General features: G+C 40.0%; 1 protein-coding gene across 1 annotated transcript in view; it reads right to left on the bottom strand.

The window, feature by feature from the left end:
* LOC143362559 (opioid-binding protein/cell adhesion molecule homolog) overlaps nucleotides 1-22310 on the bottom strand; it is an 80228-nt gene that overhangs the window by 26689 nt on the left and 31229 nt on the right. The window contains exons 2-3 of the mRNA XM_076802833.1: nucleotides 9984-10191; nucleotides 8260-8418 (exon numbers count right to left, since the gene is read on the bottom strand). Of these exons, the coding sequence (XP_076658948.1) occupies nucleotides 8260-8418; nucleotides 9984-10191 (367 nt within the window). The remainder of the gene's footprint in view (nucleotides 1-8259; nucleotides 8419-9983; nucleotides 10192-22310) is intronic.

The following is a 22310-nucleotide window of genomic DNA, read 5'->3' as shown; positions in this document are numbered from 1 at the left end:
GGCGACGGTAAAAGCGATTCGCTTGTATTTTTTCTGGACGAAGAGATCGTGCAAACATTTGTTCAGTCACGAAATACTTTGTAAATTCGATAATTCTCGCGTCCCCTCAATGTCTCACGTTTGTATCTTTCGATAGACGGATTTGCAATCATTGTTAATCCCACTGTAGAACCATTTAATTCTGAAAGAAAATCTAGAAAAATCCATTAGTGCCCCAGTAATCCCGAATGAAATATCCTCGAATTATTTAACAGACTGTAATTTGCGGACCATGACCCACTGTGTGTAAAAAATGAACCGTTTCGTTCGGTTGATTAATTTCTCGACGCATTCACTCCACCCGATTGGAACTGGCGGTCTCTCGAAGCAGTCGATCGATCAAGGGTGCAGCCGGAGGAATGATTTTTATTTGCAAATCTTTGCACGTACAGTTTCGCCGGCATTCGAACGCCTGGCACTCCTCATAAATTAAAAGCATTTCATGGTTTTCCTCAGCGTTGAAACTCACGGCGCTCTGTACATGTTATTCTTGACTTGGAAAAAGACCCATTCAACAGATGGCGCAAGGTGCCGCCATCTTGCCAGCTGTTCCAATAAAATAACATATAGCTCGCGTGAAAACGAGTTGCCAACGATTCACGATTTTAACTGCCGGTTTTATGCGTTTATGTAATTTCGAACGAGCGTCTACTAATTAATTAAAATCTCTCGAAAACCCTCGAGTCGTTGCAAGAAATGTGTACGAAAAATTACTTTGACCTGTGTAATGGAAGGTTGAAAGCATTAACCCCTTTGCACTCGAGTGGTGACTCTGAAGCACCACTAGGAATTGTTGTGGCATTATTTCAAAGAAATTGCAAAAAATATTACAAAATTTTTATTTAATAGATTACTGAACATTTAAATATTATATGTGGAAGTCGGGTCAGTTTCGTGCGAATGAAATGAAAATATTCTAAGACGAAAGGAAAATTTAGTTTTAGAATGAAAATGGCGCCGAGTGCAAAGGGTTGAAAAGTTACAGGGATGGTGGTAATGGAGGATCGACAGGAAAAAGAAGACTAACAGAATGATAAATGTCATTTCGATCTGTATCAAGGACACAGTGAAATGAAGAGAGCAAAGTGGCCGGGCTCGTTGTGTTCCGAAGCAATAATGCTAGAGCAACACACAGGGACGACGGGGCACAACAAGAAAGTTGGAATGTCCATTGGACGCTTTCAACTTGCATTTCCAGCGCTGATAGAGACTACAGTGGCAACCACACCGGTAGAGCAGAGGGACACACAGAGCGAACGTAAATCTTGCGGTGGAAAACTAAAAGGCGGTTACAGCGGTCAGTCCCGGTTTAATTTTCGATTCGTTGGGCTCTCTGACATTCTACCTACGCGCTTAATCTGTGCACAAAGCAATTTATGTTATTGAAGTCTCTGTCGACTCTACCTGTAATCACTTTCACGGGAGATAACCTCCAAACCACTGACCAAACCATTCAATACAAATCGTATTTCCTCTTTAATTAATTACCTGCAAAACCCCGCGGGCCATCAATTACCGGATGCGCCATCTCTGCCGCGTGTTTTCGAGTCTGCCTCGACTTTGAGATATTTAAAGCGACCGCCTAGTTTAAACAGCTCCTGCGGGATTGTCAACATTGATAGCGCGTTTGCATTAAATTGACTGTCGCTCAAGAGATATCGTTTTTCATACGGCGCTCCCGGGCGTTTCCGATTTTTAACAAAATCGCCGACATAAAAAAATTCCACGTCAATTTTTGAGCAGCCATTGGAAGAGGGAAGATTCGATCTTCAAGAGTAGTTTCAGTCATCGAACAAATTTTCCATTGTTTTTTGGAGATATTTCAATTTGCAGTATTTTCGAGAAAATACTCTTGTTTCATCCCACCCGTTTTATCGGGTAAAAACATTTTCTAAGGAACAACGTGTAGTAATTAAAAAAGAATAAACGATGCGATATGAAAGCGGAGGTTTCAAGCTTTAAAATGAGTCCAAGTTTAGTGCTGTACGATCCCTTTTTAGGAAACTATAACAGTTTAAGGTGTCGAGTCACTGCTTGTTACACATATTCCAGATTTTGCATTTTACTGTACGAAATAAAATAGCTACAATAAATTAATTTCTTCAACCAGATAAAAATTTTGTGCGTTTGTCTAAAACGGCTGGATTAAAATTTGAATAGAATTTTAAATTTCGGAAGGTATTAACACGCAAGGGTCGTGAGATGTAAATTTGCACAAATGTCCGCGGTCTATTGGTAACGACGGATATAAATAAAGTTGGAAGAAACAGTAATTTCCTCATTTCGTGCAAAAACAAAAGCGATATTAAGAATCAATATTCATTCTTTCCCAATATATCGAATTTAGCATTAAGGGCGCTCTTGTTTCGGGAAAATAAAAGAAGTAAAATTGAAAAAAATAATGATTTCTTCGTTTCATTTCGAAAGAAAAATGATATGGCGAATCAATATTCATTGTTTTTCCGATATATCGAATTTACCATTAGGGCCGGCTTATTTTACGAAAATCAATGCGGAATTCGAAGAAATAACAATTTCTTTAGAAAGATCAGTAACGTTAAATTTGTTCCTGATCCATGCTCTCTTTGCAGAACAAATTGTTGAGCTTTACAAATGTTTATATATTGAAAGAAAACTAATACCACGAATCAATGCATATTTTTCTTCAATATGTCGCATTTACCAATAGGGCCGCCTTATTAAAAAAAAAAAAAAAAACAAATAAACGTGAAATTGGAAGAAATAGGAATTCCTCCAATTTACCATTAATCAATATTCATTGTTTCGTCAATATTTCGAATTTCGCATTAAAGGCCGAAATTCTGCATCCAATATTTCGTATTCCACGTTAAGGGGGCAGTGAACGCTGCAAAATTGAACAATTTTCACGAATTATTTTCAAAGTTATGTCTTACGCTATAATTTATTTTTTGTAACTAATTTAACTCACAATTAGAAAAGAATGGTTTCAAGAAAGACGTGTTTAAAGATTCCACCACCAATATTTCAATCTTGCGAATTCACACAGATCCTTTTGCACGCATGTTCTACACACTTATGGTTAAAGAGAGAAAGCAAAGAATCGATTTCTTTTTTAATGAAAAACCAGAACAGCCCTCTCTGAGTGCCCGCCCATTTCAGTTGAACAATTATCGCGTAGACGAAACGTCAGGCCTTTGAATTCGGATTCGTTGAATTCGGCATATCGTTGCCTGTGTTTGGTATCAACCTGTAAATAATGTTAGAACGTGAAAGGTCTTTGATTTACAAAGAGTCGGCGGCAACATTCAGCTGCGTTGCCGGAGCTTTACCATGTATTTGTATTTGCGTCCGGCTCCTAAATGGGATCGTTGGTTTATTCGCAGGTTTATTCACACGTGGCTGAGTACCCAGACTGACAATGAGTAAACCGAAAGAAAAAAACAAAAAAAAAAAAGAACAGACCGTACAGAGGAGAAAGAGGAGCACATCAAAGAAAACGGCCGCGCGCGAACAAAACGATTCGGCTGATTAAATTTACAACTGAATTCGAATTCTCATCGCCCGCTGAAAATGATGCGTCCTCGCTTTTTCGAAGCGGTTCCGTCGTTGCAAAAATCCCGAGTCACCGGTCGTCATAAATATTAACAAACCACAATAATAACTGAAAGCAGATTCGTGCGAAATCTATTAAAATTTTTTTCCTTCGCGAAAATGTTCTCCGCGGCTTTTGTATAGCTTTAACATCGAGGAACAAAAGCCCGCAATTATTTTTGCACTTGACATTTATTTTTCGCTTGAAATTCCTGATATTTTCACGAAAATGATTGTAAATGAAAAATCGATGGCAGACGTACGTATGAAACAGACGAATATAAGAATACATGTCCGCATGCTCAATGGATTTCAATTTAACGTGAAGGATTTTATTCCGTTTCTGTCCTTTTATCGGAGAAGTCTTCGCAGGAGAACGAATGGAATAAATAATAGGCAAACGTGTATTAAAAAGTATTTCAGATCTGGACAGGTCCGTAAAGTAATCCCGCGGAAGATAAAACGCACGAAAGATGGATGTTCATTTCAAGTCACATTTTTATTTCGACTTTTTTTGCAGGAAGAGAGTTCCTAAGTATCTGTCTTCCATTTGAACGCGAACTTGGTAAATCCATAACAGGAAAGTAGGTACACTTCGAAATGTTCTCAGGTTATGTCGAACGGTTTCACGAACTTTTTCTGGTCGTTGCTCCCCGCGGTTTTTTATTCGCTTTAATGAACACTGGCGAACTCCGAACTTCCTCGAATCCCTTTCTGATTTCAATCAACGCTGCGTTCCCAATGTTACACTTTGCGGCAGAAATTTTCAGATCGGCAATTAGAGATTAGGAATTAAAAATTAGAGGATCGCGTTGATTCCGATTTCGTGTAACCTTTTATGCGTTTTGGCAATTTCGATAATTACAAAATTCAAAGTCCGACACTATTTTAAGCATAAATAGGAGGGTTTCTTCAACGTTTCGAACGAGAATCTATCGACCGCCATAATTGTGTAATCCTCGGAATAACACTTTTGCCGCGGGCGATTGTAACTGTTAAATTTTCATAGACAGATATTCAAAATACATGTTTAGCGAAAGCGTTAATTCGGCAAATGTGTGCGCTCAGTCAATGTATGCACACACTAATTTGATAAGCAAATGTATTCGCATACAATGAAATTTAAACGCTCGGCTAGCAAATACCATACATTTTAATGATTGATTTTGCAAAATTGCGAGCAAATGAAACCGGGATCACTCGACTTGGCAAACAATACTTTTATTGTCACACGCGAACACAATGGACCGACTTCGATCATTTCTATAACACCACTGTTTACGGCTATTGGGCTGCAAACTTTTAGGCAAATTATAATTTGTTCAATTGTGTGAAGAGTAAAATGAGAGGGAAATTTCCTTTATTGACTCAAGAGTCTCCGTGATAACGATAAAATAAAAACATCAGTTGTCGTTAATATTTGTTGCATTTGTCTGAAAAAATTCACCCATCTCGTTGGCAAACATTCCACATTTGAACTGCATATTTGTTTCAATTAACGGTAGGATACGCGACAAACATCACGATACTGATACGATATAAAAAAGAAAAAAAAACAATGAAAACCAGAAAAATTGCTTCGACGAAAGCTAACAATTCTTTTTTATTTCGCGCAAAAGGTTTTAAATGATTTTGCTAACTGGACTGAAAAATAGGCTGATTAAGAATTTCGTTTTCAGAAAAATAGAAGTCAGATTGAACTCTTTTAAATGGTTTACTATAGTCATCTTTAGGAGGAATGCTATAATCGCACAAAGCGGTTCCATTTAATCGCATGGTTGCAGTTTCATTTACGAGAAAATTCTTTGAAAAATGCTTCGAGACGTTCGAATCTGCAGTATTTGTAAGTAAAAATTGTGAAAAAATCTTTGAATTATGGATTATGCGACTGGATGCTTCTAGCTTCAAAACGGGTCCACGTGTATTGTCGTGTCATCGTTATTTACGAGATGATAATATTCGCGCGTACTTCCAACACAATCGTACTTTGCCATTAGGAGCCGCGACACTAATTCGAAAGGATCATGTCGTCACTAATCCCGTTATATTCGAATCCCCGTTCCAGGATCATTCCGCCATTTTCGCGTGCACCGTTTCCGAGAGTCTAGAGGATCGGGTGCGAATATTCCGCGAGTTTCTTATCAGTTTATCGCGCGCTGCTCAAAAATCCAGTGGCCCGTGCACGGTCGATTTCCTTTCGGCATAACGCTATCGGGTTCGAACAGAGTGTTAAAGCGCGGGACGGAGGGGGAGGGGAGGGGTATACTTTATTCCATGCGCGCGGCGCAACATTCAAAAAATGCAGGATACATTTCTCTTTCCGCAGGCAAGGTAGTTTCCTGCGGAGGAATATGGCGCGAGCAACAGTCGGTCCTGCCGCGAATAAAAGACAAAGGGATGATTTATGCTCGCGCCCCACACCCTCGCCTCGGCGAATCAGAATGTTGGTATTACTTTGGTGTTGCTGCATGAAACCTGGCGGAGGGGGACCTGTATTTCATACCGACGTCATCGGCATGCCAACAATGCAGGTGAAACGACAGGCTCTCGCATACGCTGTTCCCGCTGCACGCGTCCTACTCGTTAAGTAAGTTTGAAAGCCGGCCCCCGGTGATAAATTTTCATTGCATGTCCATCGTACCTCATATATTCCTTAACACTCTATTGACTTCGTATAAACGCGGGGGACGGAAACCGTGCTTTTTTTCCTCTTGCTCTATCCCTCTCTCTCTCTCTCTCTCTCTCTCTCTCTCTCTCTCTCTCTTTCTCTCTCGGTCTATGCGCGCGTTCTTTTCGCAAGCCGCGTCGCGTCGCGTCGCGTCGAGCCGCGCGCAGAAAACGCTATTGACAACGGAATGATACATCGGACGCGACGCTCAAGTTTTAAACACAAGAACGGCTGCTAGCCAGTGGCATCGACTTCGATCCAATTGAAAACACCACCCCCTGGGAACACCCCCGCGCGTACTGTTCGCTCGCAATTTACGGTTAGGGATTCGCGAGGATTTAACGCGTTCACTGTCGAACCATAAAAAAGATTAGACTGCGGATCTTTATGCGAATTTACGTTCTTTAAGACTGATCGATGCAACGGGAATTATCGCGAACAGCATTTCCACCCTGACGCCACGTACTCGGTCGTACGGTTATTCGTTCGGGAATAAAAATTTCTTCCTGCTATCAACACCCACCGGAAGCCTGGCATTAGGCTCTTAGATGACTGAGCTGAACGTGAAGGAAGTGCAAGCATTTTCTTTTGAACAAGAATTTTAATGTTCTTAAATTAATTCCAAAAATCTGTTGAACTACTGAACTAAAACAGTACACAACTGAACTGGGTCGTATCGTATGGTTGTTCGTTCGGGAATAAAAATTTCTTCCTGCTATCAACACCCACCGGAAGCCTGGCATTAGGCTCTTAGATGACTGAGCATAAAGGAAGCGCAAGCATTTTGTTTTGAACAATAATTTGAATGTTCTTAAATTAATTCCAAAAATCTGTTGAACTACTGAACTAAAATAGTACACAACTAAACTGGGTCGTACGGTTATTTGTTCGGGAATAAAAATTTCTTCCTGCTATCAACACCCACCGGAAGCCTGGCATTAGGCTCTTAGATGACTGAGCATAAAGGAAGCGCAAGCATTTTGTTTTGAACAATAATTTGAATGTTCTTAAATTAATTCCAAAAATCTGTTGAACTACTGAACTAAAATAGTACACAACTAAACTGGGTCGTACGGTTATTTGTTCGGGAATAAAAATTTCTTCCTGCTATCAACACCCACCGGAAGCCTGGCTTTAGGCTCTTAGATGACTGAGTATAAAGGAAGCGCAAGCATTTTGTTTTGAACAATAATTTGAATGTTCCTAAATCAATTCTAAAAATCTGTTGAACTACTGAACTAAAATAGTACACAACTAAACTGGGTTGTACGGTTATTTGTTCGGGAGTAAAAATTTCTTCCCGCTATCAACACCCACCGGAAGCCTGGCATTAGGCTCTTAGATGACTGAGCTGAACGTGAAGGAAGTGCAAGCATTTTCTTTTGAACAAGAATTTTAATGTTCTTAAATTAATTCCAAAAATCTGTTGAACTACTGAACTGAAACGGTACACAACTGAACTGAACTAAAATAGTTCATGGTAATTGAGAGATAAGAACAAACGCGAGAAACACAGCGAAAATTATTATTAAACGTCGAGGACTGGTTCAACCCGAAATTGAATACAGGAAACAGTTGTATATTTATAATTCCAGATTTATCGCGGGGGGTTGAAACAACTCATTTTTCATTTTATTGTCCGTGGGGTTGTAGAAGTACTTTCATGGGAAATCATTAAATAAATTCATTCATTCCTGCTCAGGCTGCATTAGCTCTGCAATGGTACTCTAGGGTCTGTCATGATCCCGGCAAAATTCGTTGTGTACTGGTTTTCGCTATTGCGTCATAAGCGAAAGCATTAATATTTAAAAATATATCAGTGAGTTTCTATAAAATTTCTCGAATGATCTCAGTGTGATTTTTCTTTTAATATTTCCAGTTGTGTGAAGTCTGAATGGATACAGTCTCGCCACTATTCCAAAGCAATATACACGGGTCGCATTTATTGCTAGTTCTCAGTGTTAATCTGCGACGGTTACCTTCTTTGCCATGTGCGCGTAGTATAGTTTCTCCGTCTTCTCTTCTCCAGGTGATGTTCGGCGTGGGTATTCCTTTAGCCGCGCAGCGCAACGTAACGTTGCTGCCCTCGTTAACGATCATGTCCGTGCTCGTGGCATAATCTAAGATATCCGGCGGAACTGACAACAGAAACAACACGTATTATTGTTTAGCAGATGCTAATTTAACGACGAGCTCCACCGATTCGTAGGATTGGAGTCCGCAGCTGTGACGCCGCGAGTAACAAAGGAAATCGAAGTTATACAATAATAAATTCCATTATGCCACCATTCCTATTGTTCCCGAGATAATCCAATTGCAGAATGCATCAGCTATCCATATTTCTTGATATAATTACACCGCGGCCTGGTCAATTCCTCGCGTTATTAAAATCGAACTGATTGACCAAAAAGTTTCTCGCTTTTGAAAAATTCGATAATTATTATCAATTCATACAGCAATGTATACAGTTCTACAGAAAATTTAAGACTTTTTGACGTTTGCTTCGCGTCGTGCGATTAAGTATCATAAATAAATGGGTGAAGGTTTTTTGGAATTTTCTTTTCGCATATTTCCATCGAAATTAATTGGACAGAGTGACCATTATTTTTATACAGGTCTTTACGAAACATGGAAAATCTTTTCAGTCGACTGAATATTATCTAATATTTATTTACCGGCTGTACAAATCAATTTGAAAAATTGTTGCTGCTCAGTCACGTGAAATCAACCTGTAGGAAATAGTGGAGGTTGTTTTCAAGATCTCGATGGATTTTGATTGCTTTCTAAAGATTGGAAATTAGCAACAGTCGATAATAGACAACTGCACCGCTTGTTATTCGCGTCGCTGCAATTCCGATGAAACCTGCATATAATATGGAACTCTAGAACATATTCGACTCGATTTTTTCAACAGCCATCATTCACATTCAGGGGCCGAAGGCAGACCTCATAGCCTGCGAAATATTTTTGGCCGTTTGTCTCGGAAACTATTAATTCTAGAGGAAACGTACGAGCGTGCGACTCGTGCGTTTTTTGACGTTGAATTCACTCGTCCAGACAGATTTGAAAAAAATTCATTTGTCTTGACAATGCGCTATACCCCGTCCCCGACTTGGAGGATTATTTTCGCTCTGCGAACATGAATGATGGCATTTAATATTTTTTAAAAATCCTAGTCCGCAAAGGGTTGAATATATTCCGAGTTCTACGTTACTTAACATTCATAACGTTCATTCTTTATGCAAGTTTCCACTTCCACGTGTCGTTTCGTACGTAGCGGAATTGGAGATGAATTTATTTTACCAGCGAGGATAATAGCGTAACCTTACGGCTGGGATAAAATATTATAATTTCAGTGTTAGATTGGTGAACAAATTTCCTTGCACCTTAGAAATTACGACAGGCTACAAATGTACAATAATCTGCAATCTGATAACCAGTTTCTATGTCCACACGTTTTTCAAAACTATAAAAATGTATGTAACTCGTGTCATTTTTGCTCTAAACAAATCACACACGTACCAATTAATATGTATGCAAAATCCCAATGCAAAAGGTTCAACAATTTTCCGGGAAACAATTCCTAGAAACTCGTGTAAAAGCGGTCTTGGAGACCAAGAGTAACCCTTTCGTTGGGAAAGTTTGTTGAGCTCGTGCCAGAAGTGTCGATTTGTTTATAAATTTGTTAATTCAACGAACCAACCTACAACTTCCAAATAGCCGGTTTGGCTCTTCATTGGGTCGGTGTTCAGCTGGCACATGTACGCGCCTCGATCGTGCACACGAACGTCCCGTATGTGTAGGTGCCACGTTTTATGCTCCGTGTGCGTGACTCCGATCCTGTGATTCTTCGTAATCACGTGATTGGCTATCGTTAAAATAGTTTGTGTGTCCACGCGTAGCCATGCTACCTGCAAAACGAGAAACAAGAAAAACGTGTTACCGTCCGCTTTTTATCGTTTCATTTCACAATCTCCTCATCTGCAGCACCCAGAAAACAATCTCTTCATTCGCTCGAAGTGCTTGTAAAGGGGAGACTCCAATTTTCAAATCCGTAGCCATTTTAGTACCCAGAAAAAATTGTTTAACACCAGGTTTACTGTCAGAATAACTGGTCCTAATATTCTCAATTTACGAATATTGAGATTGCGGAGATCCATCTACGTGGAATTACTCAACAAATTTATTTCTTTAGGTATATATTAGCTCAAATTGGACAGACACATTCTTTTAATTTTTATGAAGTTTTTACTTCGAAATAAGAAAATCGCCATCCCCTCTATTTCTTGTTCGTCCGTAATACGGCGAAAGCCGGTCCCGAGCCATCGCCTTATATCGAAAGAAATCAGAAATGACTCGGACATTAATCAGAAATGAAGTTCAAGGGTTGAGCATTCATGGTATCCTAGAGAGTAATTTTTTTCTCACTGTCTGGTGGAAGAAAAATACAAAATGAATTCCAATCGGAGGCGCACGTTGCCGCGTCGCGTTGCACGAGAGAAGAAACACGTATCTGTCTGATGAACCCTGGTGCACAGTGCTGAGAACAGTGGTGCAGCGTCTCGAAGCATGTGCATCGTATAGTCATTCAAGCCGTACCGCGGAAAGGATGTTATTGTCGAGCATGGCACAATTGTAAATGTCTCATTGTCCCCTTGTATTGTAAGAGCGGAATAGACATCGGACAACTACGGTTCCCGGGGACAACTTCAAACACACGGTGGAATCTTGTTACGGTCTGTACGCAGATTAGTCGCCTAAAGTTCGATCCTAAGCTGGACCGAAAATCGTTTTTTGGTCGGAAAATAATTTTATTTCTATCTCGGAACGAGAAGACTTCAAGGCACAAGCGTGAATTGTAATGCTCGCATGATTTGATACAGTTCCGAAGGAATGTTTAACCATCTTCTCGCAGTAAGTGCCCATAAAATGAAGCGGGAATTTCATTTTGTATTAAGAACGATTTCATTGATCCGGAAGTATCTCGCATACTACATATTTTGATGGAACGGAAAACGCATTATACTTCCAAGGACGGGAACATTTTCTACACTACGCACGGTTATAGCACGTACGTAGTCTTAAAAAACTCAATAAGATTACACTAAGTTTCAATATGGCGTCGAGTTGACTAAAAAAGCGTCTACCATCTTTTCGAAGTGACCTATGCAATTTTTAACTTGTTTTAGACGAATTGCAAGGAAATTGAAGCAAACAGAATCGTCTCTTTCAATCTGAATAATTACGAAAATGGACAATATCACTGCACGTTTTACGAAACGAAAATAGGTAAAAATTCGATTAAATTTTCTCGAGCAGTATTTTTTGAAAATTCTCACGAGCCAAAGATCCACAGTGTAACCACAACATGTCCACGAATAAACGTTAGGAAATTATTAAATGGTCGAATTAATCTAGACCACCCAGAGAAATTAAAACAATCTGTGAAGATTGTGGCTCACGTGACAGACACACAGCAAGCCTTTTTATAAATATTTGCAAACAAGCATATCGCGAAGTTTGCGGACAAACAGCAGCTGACACGTGATGTAATAAATCGTTGCATGTTGTATAACGTAACACGACGAAACAGTTGGAGATGCACAGCGAACGAAAAAAGAAAAAAGAAGAAACGATGCACTCTTCCCGTGCACCTGGAATCTAGATCGATCAATGAATTAATTTCAAATATCTCGTTACACTTTTTTGCAAGCAATTCACTAGTGTTTTGGAATACTTTAATCCTAGGGAATTCTAAAGGGAATTAATATCGTAATTTGTTATAAAAATCCCTTGCAGATATACATTTATATTAAAATATAAAATAATAATAATAATATAAAATATAATATTCATCGTTCAAGCTTCGAAGCGGCATTCCACCGTGCTTGTAAATTGTGCTCAGAGAGAGAGAGAGAGAGAGAAAAATGAGAGAAAAAAGTCTTCCATTGGATACAGAGATACGTTACGATAAAAACGAAAGGAAAGTACTATTAATTTCCGCTTCGTTGAACTCCATAAAAGGTCGCGCGGAAATTCTCGGTGGAATGATTACGAGTCGCAGTTACGGCAATGAAACAAACCGTTCTTCCGAAATTCGCATAGATTTCTTTTGCAGAAACGGATACTGCGCGGGAGGCGGCGGCGGCGGCGGGAATTTTAAACGATTATGCGCCGGGGACACACACACCGCGCGAGCCAATAAGGAATTTTCCAGCGACTTCCGCCGGGCAAAAAGTTCCCGGGAGAGACTTTTCGGTCGAGCCAGTGAATTGCGAAAATTACAAAATCGATCGCGAAACGGAATATAAAACGTACCGTCGTCGCGTCGCGTCGCGTCGCGCCGGTGCTGGTCGCGTTTTCGAAATAGGTTGCGCTTAGTGCGCGGCCGTGCTCGTTTCTGAAACGAGACCGTTTCGACGGACGGTGTCCGGGGCTTTTATTATGTCGAGCTCGTATCTTACGTGGATTATGACAGGTACGTGGAATGCAGCTCGCATTGCGAACGTGCGGAAATGTGCTAAGAATGCCCGGTGAGCTACGATTATTTAGCTATTTACAAGGAGGTGGCCCGCGGGCACGCCCCCTCTCGCTCTTTTTACTCCGTTCCATTTCGCTGCTCGTTTCTTTCGCGAGAATATGCAACGGCAGCCAACCAGCGAAATACCTAATCGATCGTTAACGCTAGATCACACTGTCCATTTTACCGTTCCCTTATAGAAATAACAGGAGTGCACTCGTTGAAAATGTGTCGGCGCTGTTTGTTATATCGCCAGGCACTTCGTTTTAATTACCATCGAATTTCACCGACAGCTAAGCTCGTTCGATCGTTTAATTTTACTGCACAATGCTCTCATTGTTCTCAACATTATCCACATTATCCTGATTCAAATATCGACGATATTTCGATAGTGCAGCGTTCAAACAATTTTTAGATCCACTTTACGAATTTAGATGATCGAGGTACTCAGTTTTAATTAGTGTTCCTTCTCGAGAAATTTTATAATTGATTATTTCTCATTTCTCGAGAAATTTAAATCTAGGAAAATTCTTATGAATCTCATTTGTTTTATAACACATAAATTCTTAAATTCTCTTAAATTCTTATTTAAAACTAGAAAAACTGAATACTGAATTGAGTAATGAGTTTCTTGTTGTTATGAAAGAAGAAATATCTAAAATAAGAGACCAGATTGTTGTATCCCTTGTAAAATATTTGCATAATCCAGAATCTCTGCAAAAGGATTCAGAAGATACATTTTTTTATTTAACATCTAAGGCAGATATGTATAAAATGGCAAAACAAATTCTAAGCAGACTTTTTGGAAAATATGACAATGATTCTTATGAAAATAGTGAAAAACTTTCAGATTCTCAGAATGAGGAACTATCACTGGAAAAAACAGTTAGAATTAGAAATTGCAGATAGCCTTCAAGAATTTAGTGTCAAGAGTTTAGCGGCAGAAGAAAATAAATTCCGGACTCTAACAAAGAAATTCCAAATTTTTGAGTCCATTGAAAAAAGGACACCCAATCTTCAGCAACTTTTGCATGTTCTGTATACGACGAAGCCAGCATCCACACAAAATGAAAGAAATTTTTCTACGGCCAACAGATTTTGTTACAAGAAGAAAAGAAGTAGATTGTCCGATTCTACATTAGACGCATTGTGCTTCTTGAGAAGTCATTTCAAAACAAAAGCGTAATGTTTCACTTTATAAAAGTTTGGTAAAAGTTTCCCAATATATAATAATCCCCAATAGATATCTCGAGAATTCTCGATAATTCTCGAGAAATAAAAAATGTTGAGAAATCAGGAACACTAGTTTTAATGTGCCGGGATCAACTAAAATAGAGATTTGACGACACAGCGAGTGTGCAGTTTGAATTTTCGGTTCCAATAATGTCCCATTATCAAAATTATTACAGAAGAAATTGGATACTTATTGTTTCGAGTTCTCACTTCGCACAAAGATCCGCAGTCGATTCAAGCAAAAATTTGGACCGGTAATTTCCCAATAATTGTCCGCGTGCACTTTGTTCTTCGCGAGTTTAAATGCCTATAAAGAGTACGTAAGCGCAGAAGCGCTTAAAGCAAGGACGAAGGTCCTTTCCAATGGGAACTTTATTGGAACCGAATTGCTACGGGTTTTATTCCGCAATTACACGGTCATTCACCTCGCCGGTAACACAGTCAAAAATTCTCGAGAGATTACACGATACCTATTACGTGATTTGCGCTTTGTTTGCCTTTGTGCGCCGAGACAAAGGGGCTTAATACCTTAAGCTTCGCTTTTCATTCCCGTGCACATGATTACCCGCAAGCTTTACAGAAAAAAAAAAGATACTGCTCCTGCGAATGACAAGTAGATTGCAGGATTTATTATTATTCTAACGTGCTAATACTAATGGATTTTTATCGGAGTTTAACCCCGGAGCCCTGTTAAAATATAAGCTCTCTTCGCCTGCGAATTCACTGTAAAATTTCTGTTTCGCCATGATTAATGAGAGTATTCGCTAACAAGCCACGACTCTCTCTCTGCACATTTATTCGAGGCGCACAGAGCCACAAATTACAGGACCTTAGGAGCCTACTCTTCGGACGGAAAATTGTTTTAATGTCTCTTTGACGCGCGATCGTGCACGGAATCGCAATTCCACTCCGGTTGCCATTTTGAATAGTCGGAGTGTCAAAAGTATATAGCGAACGCGAATTATCGGAACAACGTTTGCCACTCCCGTCTAAACAACCTTTAAATCTTCTGCAATTTTAGCTAACGATAATGCACTGTTTCTCGATCGCACGAGTGCATTTACGTGCTGCACCGTTCATAATTATTCGAACAATATTAAAACCTACGGGACGCAATTGTTGCTACTGAAAAATATTTTTTCGTTGTCGAATTCGTAATTTATGTTGCTCGTAGGAATTCTAGGTCTTTTCAAACTACTCGACTACATAAAAATTCAAACAAGTCGAACAACAAGAGGAATTTATAAACAAGAATTATTCTGATCAAAAGGATGAAGCATGAGATACAAGTGGGGGCACACACCATTGATGCACGGTGCCCTCTGTTCGCAGTGAAAATTTACACGGTGAACAACGTCGCGATGCACATTTTTTTCGGTGCAATCGGGGGTGGAAATGCAAAGTGAGCCGAGGTGCAAATAAACGCATTCGGTTTTCGGCGTTTACTCGGCCCACGTGAAAGTGGTTGTTTCGCGGGTGCAAGGGAACGCGAACCTGTTGATACCCGTACATTTTTCTTTCCGACTTTTCATTTTGAAGACTCACGCTTCTGCGCGGGGAACGGGGAGGCACAATGCGCGGATGCGTTTCTGTAAGTAAGAATGAATTGCTATGACGTAAAAGCGCATCGCTGCGCCACGCCGCGCCACCGCCGGGGAAATGAGAGGAAAAAATTACCGGCGTACAAAAGTGGAACGGTTTCGCCTCGTAATGCGAAAAGAGAAAGAATCGTGCTTTGTCATGTCGGCGATTAATAAGCGAGGCTGCAAGTTTCTCTCCGACCGACGCGACCTTGCTATTAATATTTTCAATTCCGCCGAGGGGACAACCATGAATATTGTGTCGCGTGTCGTTAAACTGTCGCGTGACGCCGCTGAAGACGAAACAGTTCTGCGAACACCTCGTGTACGTGGCCTGACACGCGTGCGCGCTGCTCGCCGTTATTTATTTAAACGCTTAACGGATTCGGGCAAATTAGGGTGCTCCATCTGGTTCCTAACAAACTACAGTCGACTTCCGTACAACACGATCGAAAAATTGTTCAACAAATCTGAAACTTCTGTGACAGTGATTATACAGCTATTTTAAATCATTCGTTTTACATTTATTGTCCATTTTCATTTTTATATAATTTTTCTTTAGCCGCGTTCTATTTAATAATTCTTTGTACATTTATGTTTTTATATTATTTTTCTTTTACCGCGTTCTATGGTAGGTTCTATGGTCTATTGTACTGACCAAGAACAGTATGCGGTGATTCCTCTATATATGTCGCGAGTGCCTGGCTGGTAAACGTCGCGGAACTATCCCCACTACCGCGGGGTATACTTGGTGGGGGGTTTCGAAGCTCGGGGGTCCTCGGACGCCGAGGAGTGTGGACATACGTCTCCTGCACGATACACGACACCGACAAGACCCGTGTTCTTGACATATATCGAGAGACGAGTCGTTCTCACGCGAAATTAACACTAGAACGACGGAGCAATAAATGCGACTGACGTATATTGCTTTGTAACAGTGACAAGACTGTGCCCATTCAGACTTCATACAACTTTTATTGTAATATGTGCTTCAATGAAGAGGTTCATTAAAAAATTTCCGATGACAACATTTTTACAATTTCAGTAATTGTAAAAGAAAAAATTAGGAACCAGTCATTTTGACTGCTCCCGTCGTTCTAGTGTTAAAGAGGATCAATGACTTACCCGTTGTTCGCCCAGGCATCTCTCATGGTTGTTCTTTGTTGGCAGGTGTCGTCACCTTGATCCGGCACTCGCATGATTTACCGCGACGCGACTAAGAGGTCTTTTCGGAACGGGCGACAACGCGACAGTGACCCTTCGATTTCCGGTAACGCGTCGATCCTCGTTTCCCCCCACCCTACTCGCGGTTTTCCTAATGGCGCGCGCGAGTGGCCCTCGGGCCTGGGACCATAACCGCGAAATACCATAATGGTCGCCCCTCGCGATCCCCCCCTAAGCATGCGAGCGACCCTTCGACCCGGAAGAGGGCGTTCCGGTCCCTTCGAAAGATCCTGATGGGAGGGAAAGTGACAAATTTTGCAACGTGACAACGTATTATTATAGGAAAGCAAGAACCTATAAAATAGGAAAATATTTTAATCCTTTATACCATTGTCTACAGATAAATATGAAATTTGAAATGTGAAATATGTTTTTATTATGTTTGGTTTTCGTTAGCCTCCGCCGATTTTGTTAATATCACCAGCTAACGGATCCAAGGAACACGTCAAAAATGAATAATAATGTTAATCCGGCGCGGAGGGGATTGTATTCATGCTCTGACCCGGAAAATGGGCCGTCAACCAAATAATAATGCGTTCTAAGGCGAGTTCAGTTGTACTGTGAACGTTAACTGGTACGTGTCACACCTCGATGGGTCTTGATAGCGTGGCCGAAATGGTTCTAACTATTGTTGAACGAAAATCATGTTCTTTCAACAAATTGTGGAAACCTCGGAAACAGTATGAAGCATATAATTGTTCTCCAAAAGACTTCTGAATTACAGATCAAACAATTTAAATGTTTCATTTACACTCGTAGGAATTGAAATTCAAAACATTAAGTGCGAACTTTATGTGCAGCCACCGTTGAATATTGAAATGTTCATTAAAATAAATATCGCCGGTCTTGCCAAGTATATCAAGGATACAAATATGTATAATACATTGTAAGAAAATGTACCGTGTTGCTAATGACCTTTGATGTTGAAGCAACATCAAACAATTAAATAAAAAAAAAAAAAAAAAAATTACCAGCCGCTAAAACCGAACAATTTGATTCCCCGTTTAATAATTTTAAAGGGCGGATGATTTCGTTACTTTTAAATTCTGTTTGCTCTTCTACCATTTTATATTTCACCGCCACAAATGCATATAATCCGTCAACTACTGAATCGAATTTCGCTACATGTTATAATATGTTCACCATTCCCAGAAAAATTGTATACATTCAATTATTCAGGCGAATTAATCGGAACAACAGAAAGATGAACCCAATAAATAAATCGGTGAACAGTCTTTCTCGCAGATAGAAGAAAAGTCGTGGAGAATAATTCCGCATTGTTTGACACAAGCTCTATCATCAAGTAGCGCGAGTTTTAGCAGGAGTAAACCGGCGCAGTGGTAAAGCACAGTTATAGCCCGACCCAGTTACTAGATTCGCCCTGCATATTTATAGGAATGGTCCCCGTGGTCCGAGGGTTCAACTTATTATACAGTTAAAATTGATTTTCATATCAGATTCTCTTAACCGAATTTTTGCACGGGACAGCTTCGGTAAAGTAATCGGAGGGTAACCATAATCGGAGCGGTAGAGGCCGCGCGCGGAGACCTCGCGATTTTCGCTCGCGGAATGATGTCTCTAGATTTATTGCGACGTCAGTCTGCCAGGGTAGAAAAAGGCAAATCCGAGTGACACGAGCAATAGCGAGCAGAGGAAGCGATACGCTGGAAAAAGGTGGAGCGAAGGAAGTGTACAAATAACCGCGGCAAATAATATTGATACAAAGAAGTCGCCGCGAGGGGGAGGGGGGGGGGGGGGGAAACGTCCGACCTAAAAATCGAACTTCCAAGAACAAATTTTCATTGCTTCCACAAGATTCGAGTTTAGCCTGGCAGATCGCCAGAAAAATAATACAGCAACATTTCATTTCGAGGCGATCGACCTCTCTATTTTATTGTCGCGGATATCGCAATAAACACACCGGGCCCTTCTGGATAAGGCGCAAACTTTCGACGCATCCGCCTACAGTAAATAAGGGATCGGGAGATATCGAATGGAAGATCATTTTTGGATGATACTCCGCGGAAAATGGATGGACTTTCTCGGCTCTCGTTAGCGTGCTTTCACTGGTTTCTTTCAACGGGGTGCTCCCACTCTTATCTATCAATTTTAGATAATTTATGAGATCAAAAATGGGGTCAGTGTTATATAAACGCTGCAAATTTGACCAATTTTCATTAATTTTTTCGAGGTAATCGTTCATATTACGTTATCATTTTTTTTTTTTTTGTAATTGACAACTAAAATACTTCTGAAGAAATTTTGAGAGGTTCTAATGTTTTGAGTATAGCAACAGTATTACCTAACGTTACAGTCGTTCCAAAAATCTAACAGAACATATTGCGAATAGGTCGCCTATTTTTTCGGAAAGAGTTATGCTCTTCGAAACGAAGGATTGGAGATATATTAACGGTCATAATAACTGTCCGACCCACTCCAATTACTCCAGATTTACAACATAACGTATTACTGGAGGGGAAGCGGACAGCTGTTATGGCTATTGACGTATTTCCAGATTCATCTCTCGAAAAGCAGATCGCGAGAAGAACATTTTAAATGCGATGCAACGGCTACGAAATAAGTAATAAATGACAGTGATTGCTGTGTGTACGCGGGGCAACGCGAAGATCAATCAATACTGCTCGTGGATAAATACTCTGAAGTATGAAACGATGACAGAAATATTATCAGGATTTTCCGCGGGGATCTACCATGACGTCGTCATCGCGAAGGAGTCTATCGTGTTCGTAAGGCCGATTATAGGAAATACTATTTCCAAGATATACTTGAGTCTTCAAAGAAAGATACCGTGTACAAGCGCATCAATGGATACGTCGATAACAGACGAACAATGGTTGTAAACTCACCCCCTGAACGATTCTGTACGAATTAATTTGTAGAAAAACCGAGCTAATTTCATTACTTTTTACTTGTACCAGGCCGTAAATAAAATACGATTTTCATGAGATCGTATGAGAATCGAATTTTATGCAATTCTACTTTGTTTCGACCACTGGCGCTCAGATCAATTGAATTCAAAAGGGATATCTTTTGCCGTAGAAATGCGCACACAAATTCGACAGCAACGTTTTATATACATTGCAACAAAAGGGGAGGAAATATTTCAACTTCCATTCAACGGCATCTTTTCACAAAATTGTACGTGTATGCAGTGAAACATAAAAGTATTCGCATTCAAGTTTATTCGGTTTAATTTCACCAGTCTTGCTGACGCAAAAATCAAAATGATTTAGAACCGTTTCAAATAATTTACGAACAGTTTCAAAGGGCCACTGTACATTCCGGATTGTGTATAAAATTAATAAGACTACAGGTCTTGAGAATTTAAAAATAAATAGGTAAAATTCAGAACGATGCAGGCATTAGGTGATTTTGAGAATATTCTTACACTATTTTCGACTGATCACAATTATTAACACTAGGCTTACGGAACCCGTCAAAATGACGGGTTCTAATATTTTTAATTTACAATTATTAATATTCTAAAGATACATCCATGAGGAATTATTCAACAAATTTGTTTCTTTGGGTATATGGTATTTATAAAAATGGCGAAAAATTTGCGCGGCACATGTTCTTGTTATTTTTATAAAGTTATATAAAATAGTCACTTTTACTGCTCCGTAAACCTAGTGTTAAAAGAAGAAACACATTTTTATTTCATTACCTCAGAAGCGTGTAATTTTGTCGTGTGTAAATCTGTAGATTATTTAATGACAGGTTCTTCGATGTCTGGACTATTGTTGTAGATTCGTTTGTTTCGAAACAGTCGAGATCCTTGGGATTTATTAATTCAAATTTAATATGGGGGAAGAAATTCGCCATCGAGGTTTCATTAAACAGGATCAACGATATATGTAGATTATTCCGTTTGTACGGTGACTGTCAAAAGGGATCTCTTATCTACGATACGCTATGATACTGGAAATATCGGAAAGTCGCGGTAGCGAAGCGTAACATCATCGGCATCTTGAACGCGAGCCAGCGAGTACATTATGCTCGGCTCGGCCGAATGATTTATATCGATCGGTTATTCGCTCGGTAAGAAGCAAAATTTATACGAATAATTAAGAGAGCTTGCCAAGAGCTCCACGGCGTCCTCGGATCGAACGTCGTTGTTTAAATAAATTCTCGATCTCGCTTTTTTTTTCTCCCCTCGCTCCCCCGATCTCGCCGGTGTTAGCATTTACCGTTTTATTTACAGCGGGGGCCGCGACGCGCGAAAACAATCAGCAAAATGGACAAGCCGAAAGCAATTTTGTTCATTATCGCGGAGGAGACATACATACATATTAGTTGTCGCGTTCGACGCGCGGCGTTGCATTTCATTCTCGTGACGGCATTATTTAATTTACGAGAATACGCCGTTTGACATCGAGTTTTTCGGAAATTGAGTTTCTTCCGTTTCACGCGGCAATAACGACGTCGTCCTTTTCGAAATAATTTCATTTGTCCCGCGGGAAACGATATACATACCTATAGGCTGTCGGTTTGCCTCCTCTGTCATAGAGCTGCGATCACTATTGCGCGAAAAACTATCGCGACCGCGCTATGGCGTTTCACCGACCGAAGGAAAACGATGGGATTGTGTTCCTTTCCAAAATGACGGGTTCTAATATTTTTAATTGAAAATTATCAAGATTCTAAAGACGCATACATGAGAAATTATTTAGCAAATTTAGTTCTTTGGGTTTTAGTCTTTAATTCTTTGTTTATTTTGAAAATATTGCTATAAATGTGGGTAGCACGATCTAGTTATTTTTTTTAGAGGTCCTCCAGAGCTGGCCTGGGCTAACCTGACCTCCCTGACCTAACCTTGCTTACCTTCAGCTAGCCGCCATTACATCTCAAGCAGATGGTTTCGAATTTTCTGTTAAACCCTCATTGTCCAATTCCCTAATTAAAAAATATAGGTTTTAAAATTTTGCCATGGCATAATACATAGCTCTCAATGCGAGTATGGCAAGCGATCCAAGATGGTGGGCGTGCCCTTCAAAGAGATGTCAAAGATGTAAGCCTCTGTAATGGCGTACGGTAGAGCTAAAAGGTTAACGAACAAATAATGTAGATCGATTATTCAGATATTCGCCATAGTTATTAATGTTCGCATGAAGACTCAGTGGCGTGGAATGAATGAATTTGTCAAGGCATTCTTGAATAACTTCTGTAAAATAATGTAGTAAGCTAAACGAATGGCAATCAGATGAAGTCAAGCGGATGAGCACACGCTAGAGGAGAACTTTCCAGCTTGAAGATAAGCTGACATCCTCTTTTGTCTTTGCCGGGGATGTAGACACGCGTTGTCACGAAGCGAAATTGTTCTTTTAACGTTTACTTCCAGCAGTAAATAGCCTCTTGCCCCGTTTCACCGTTCAAGTCCAATCTAACCAGATTATTAAATAATCAGTATACAAAGAATGTACTAATTAAAATTCTTTTCGTGTACAATGTA

This window comes from Halictus rubicundus, chromosome 17 (assembly GCF_050948215.1).
Source record: "Halictus rubicundus isolate RS-2024b chromosome 17, iyHalRubi1_principal, whole genome shotgun sequence".
NCBI classification, from domain to species: Eukaryota; Metazoa; Arthropoda; class Insecta; order Hymenoptera; family Halictidae; genus Halictus; species Halictus rubicundus.
This window is presented reverse-complemented; position numbering and strand designations above follow the sequence as displayed.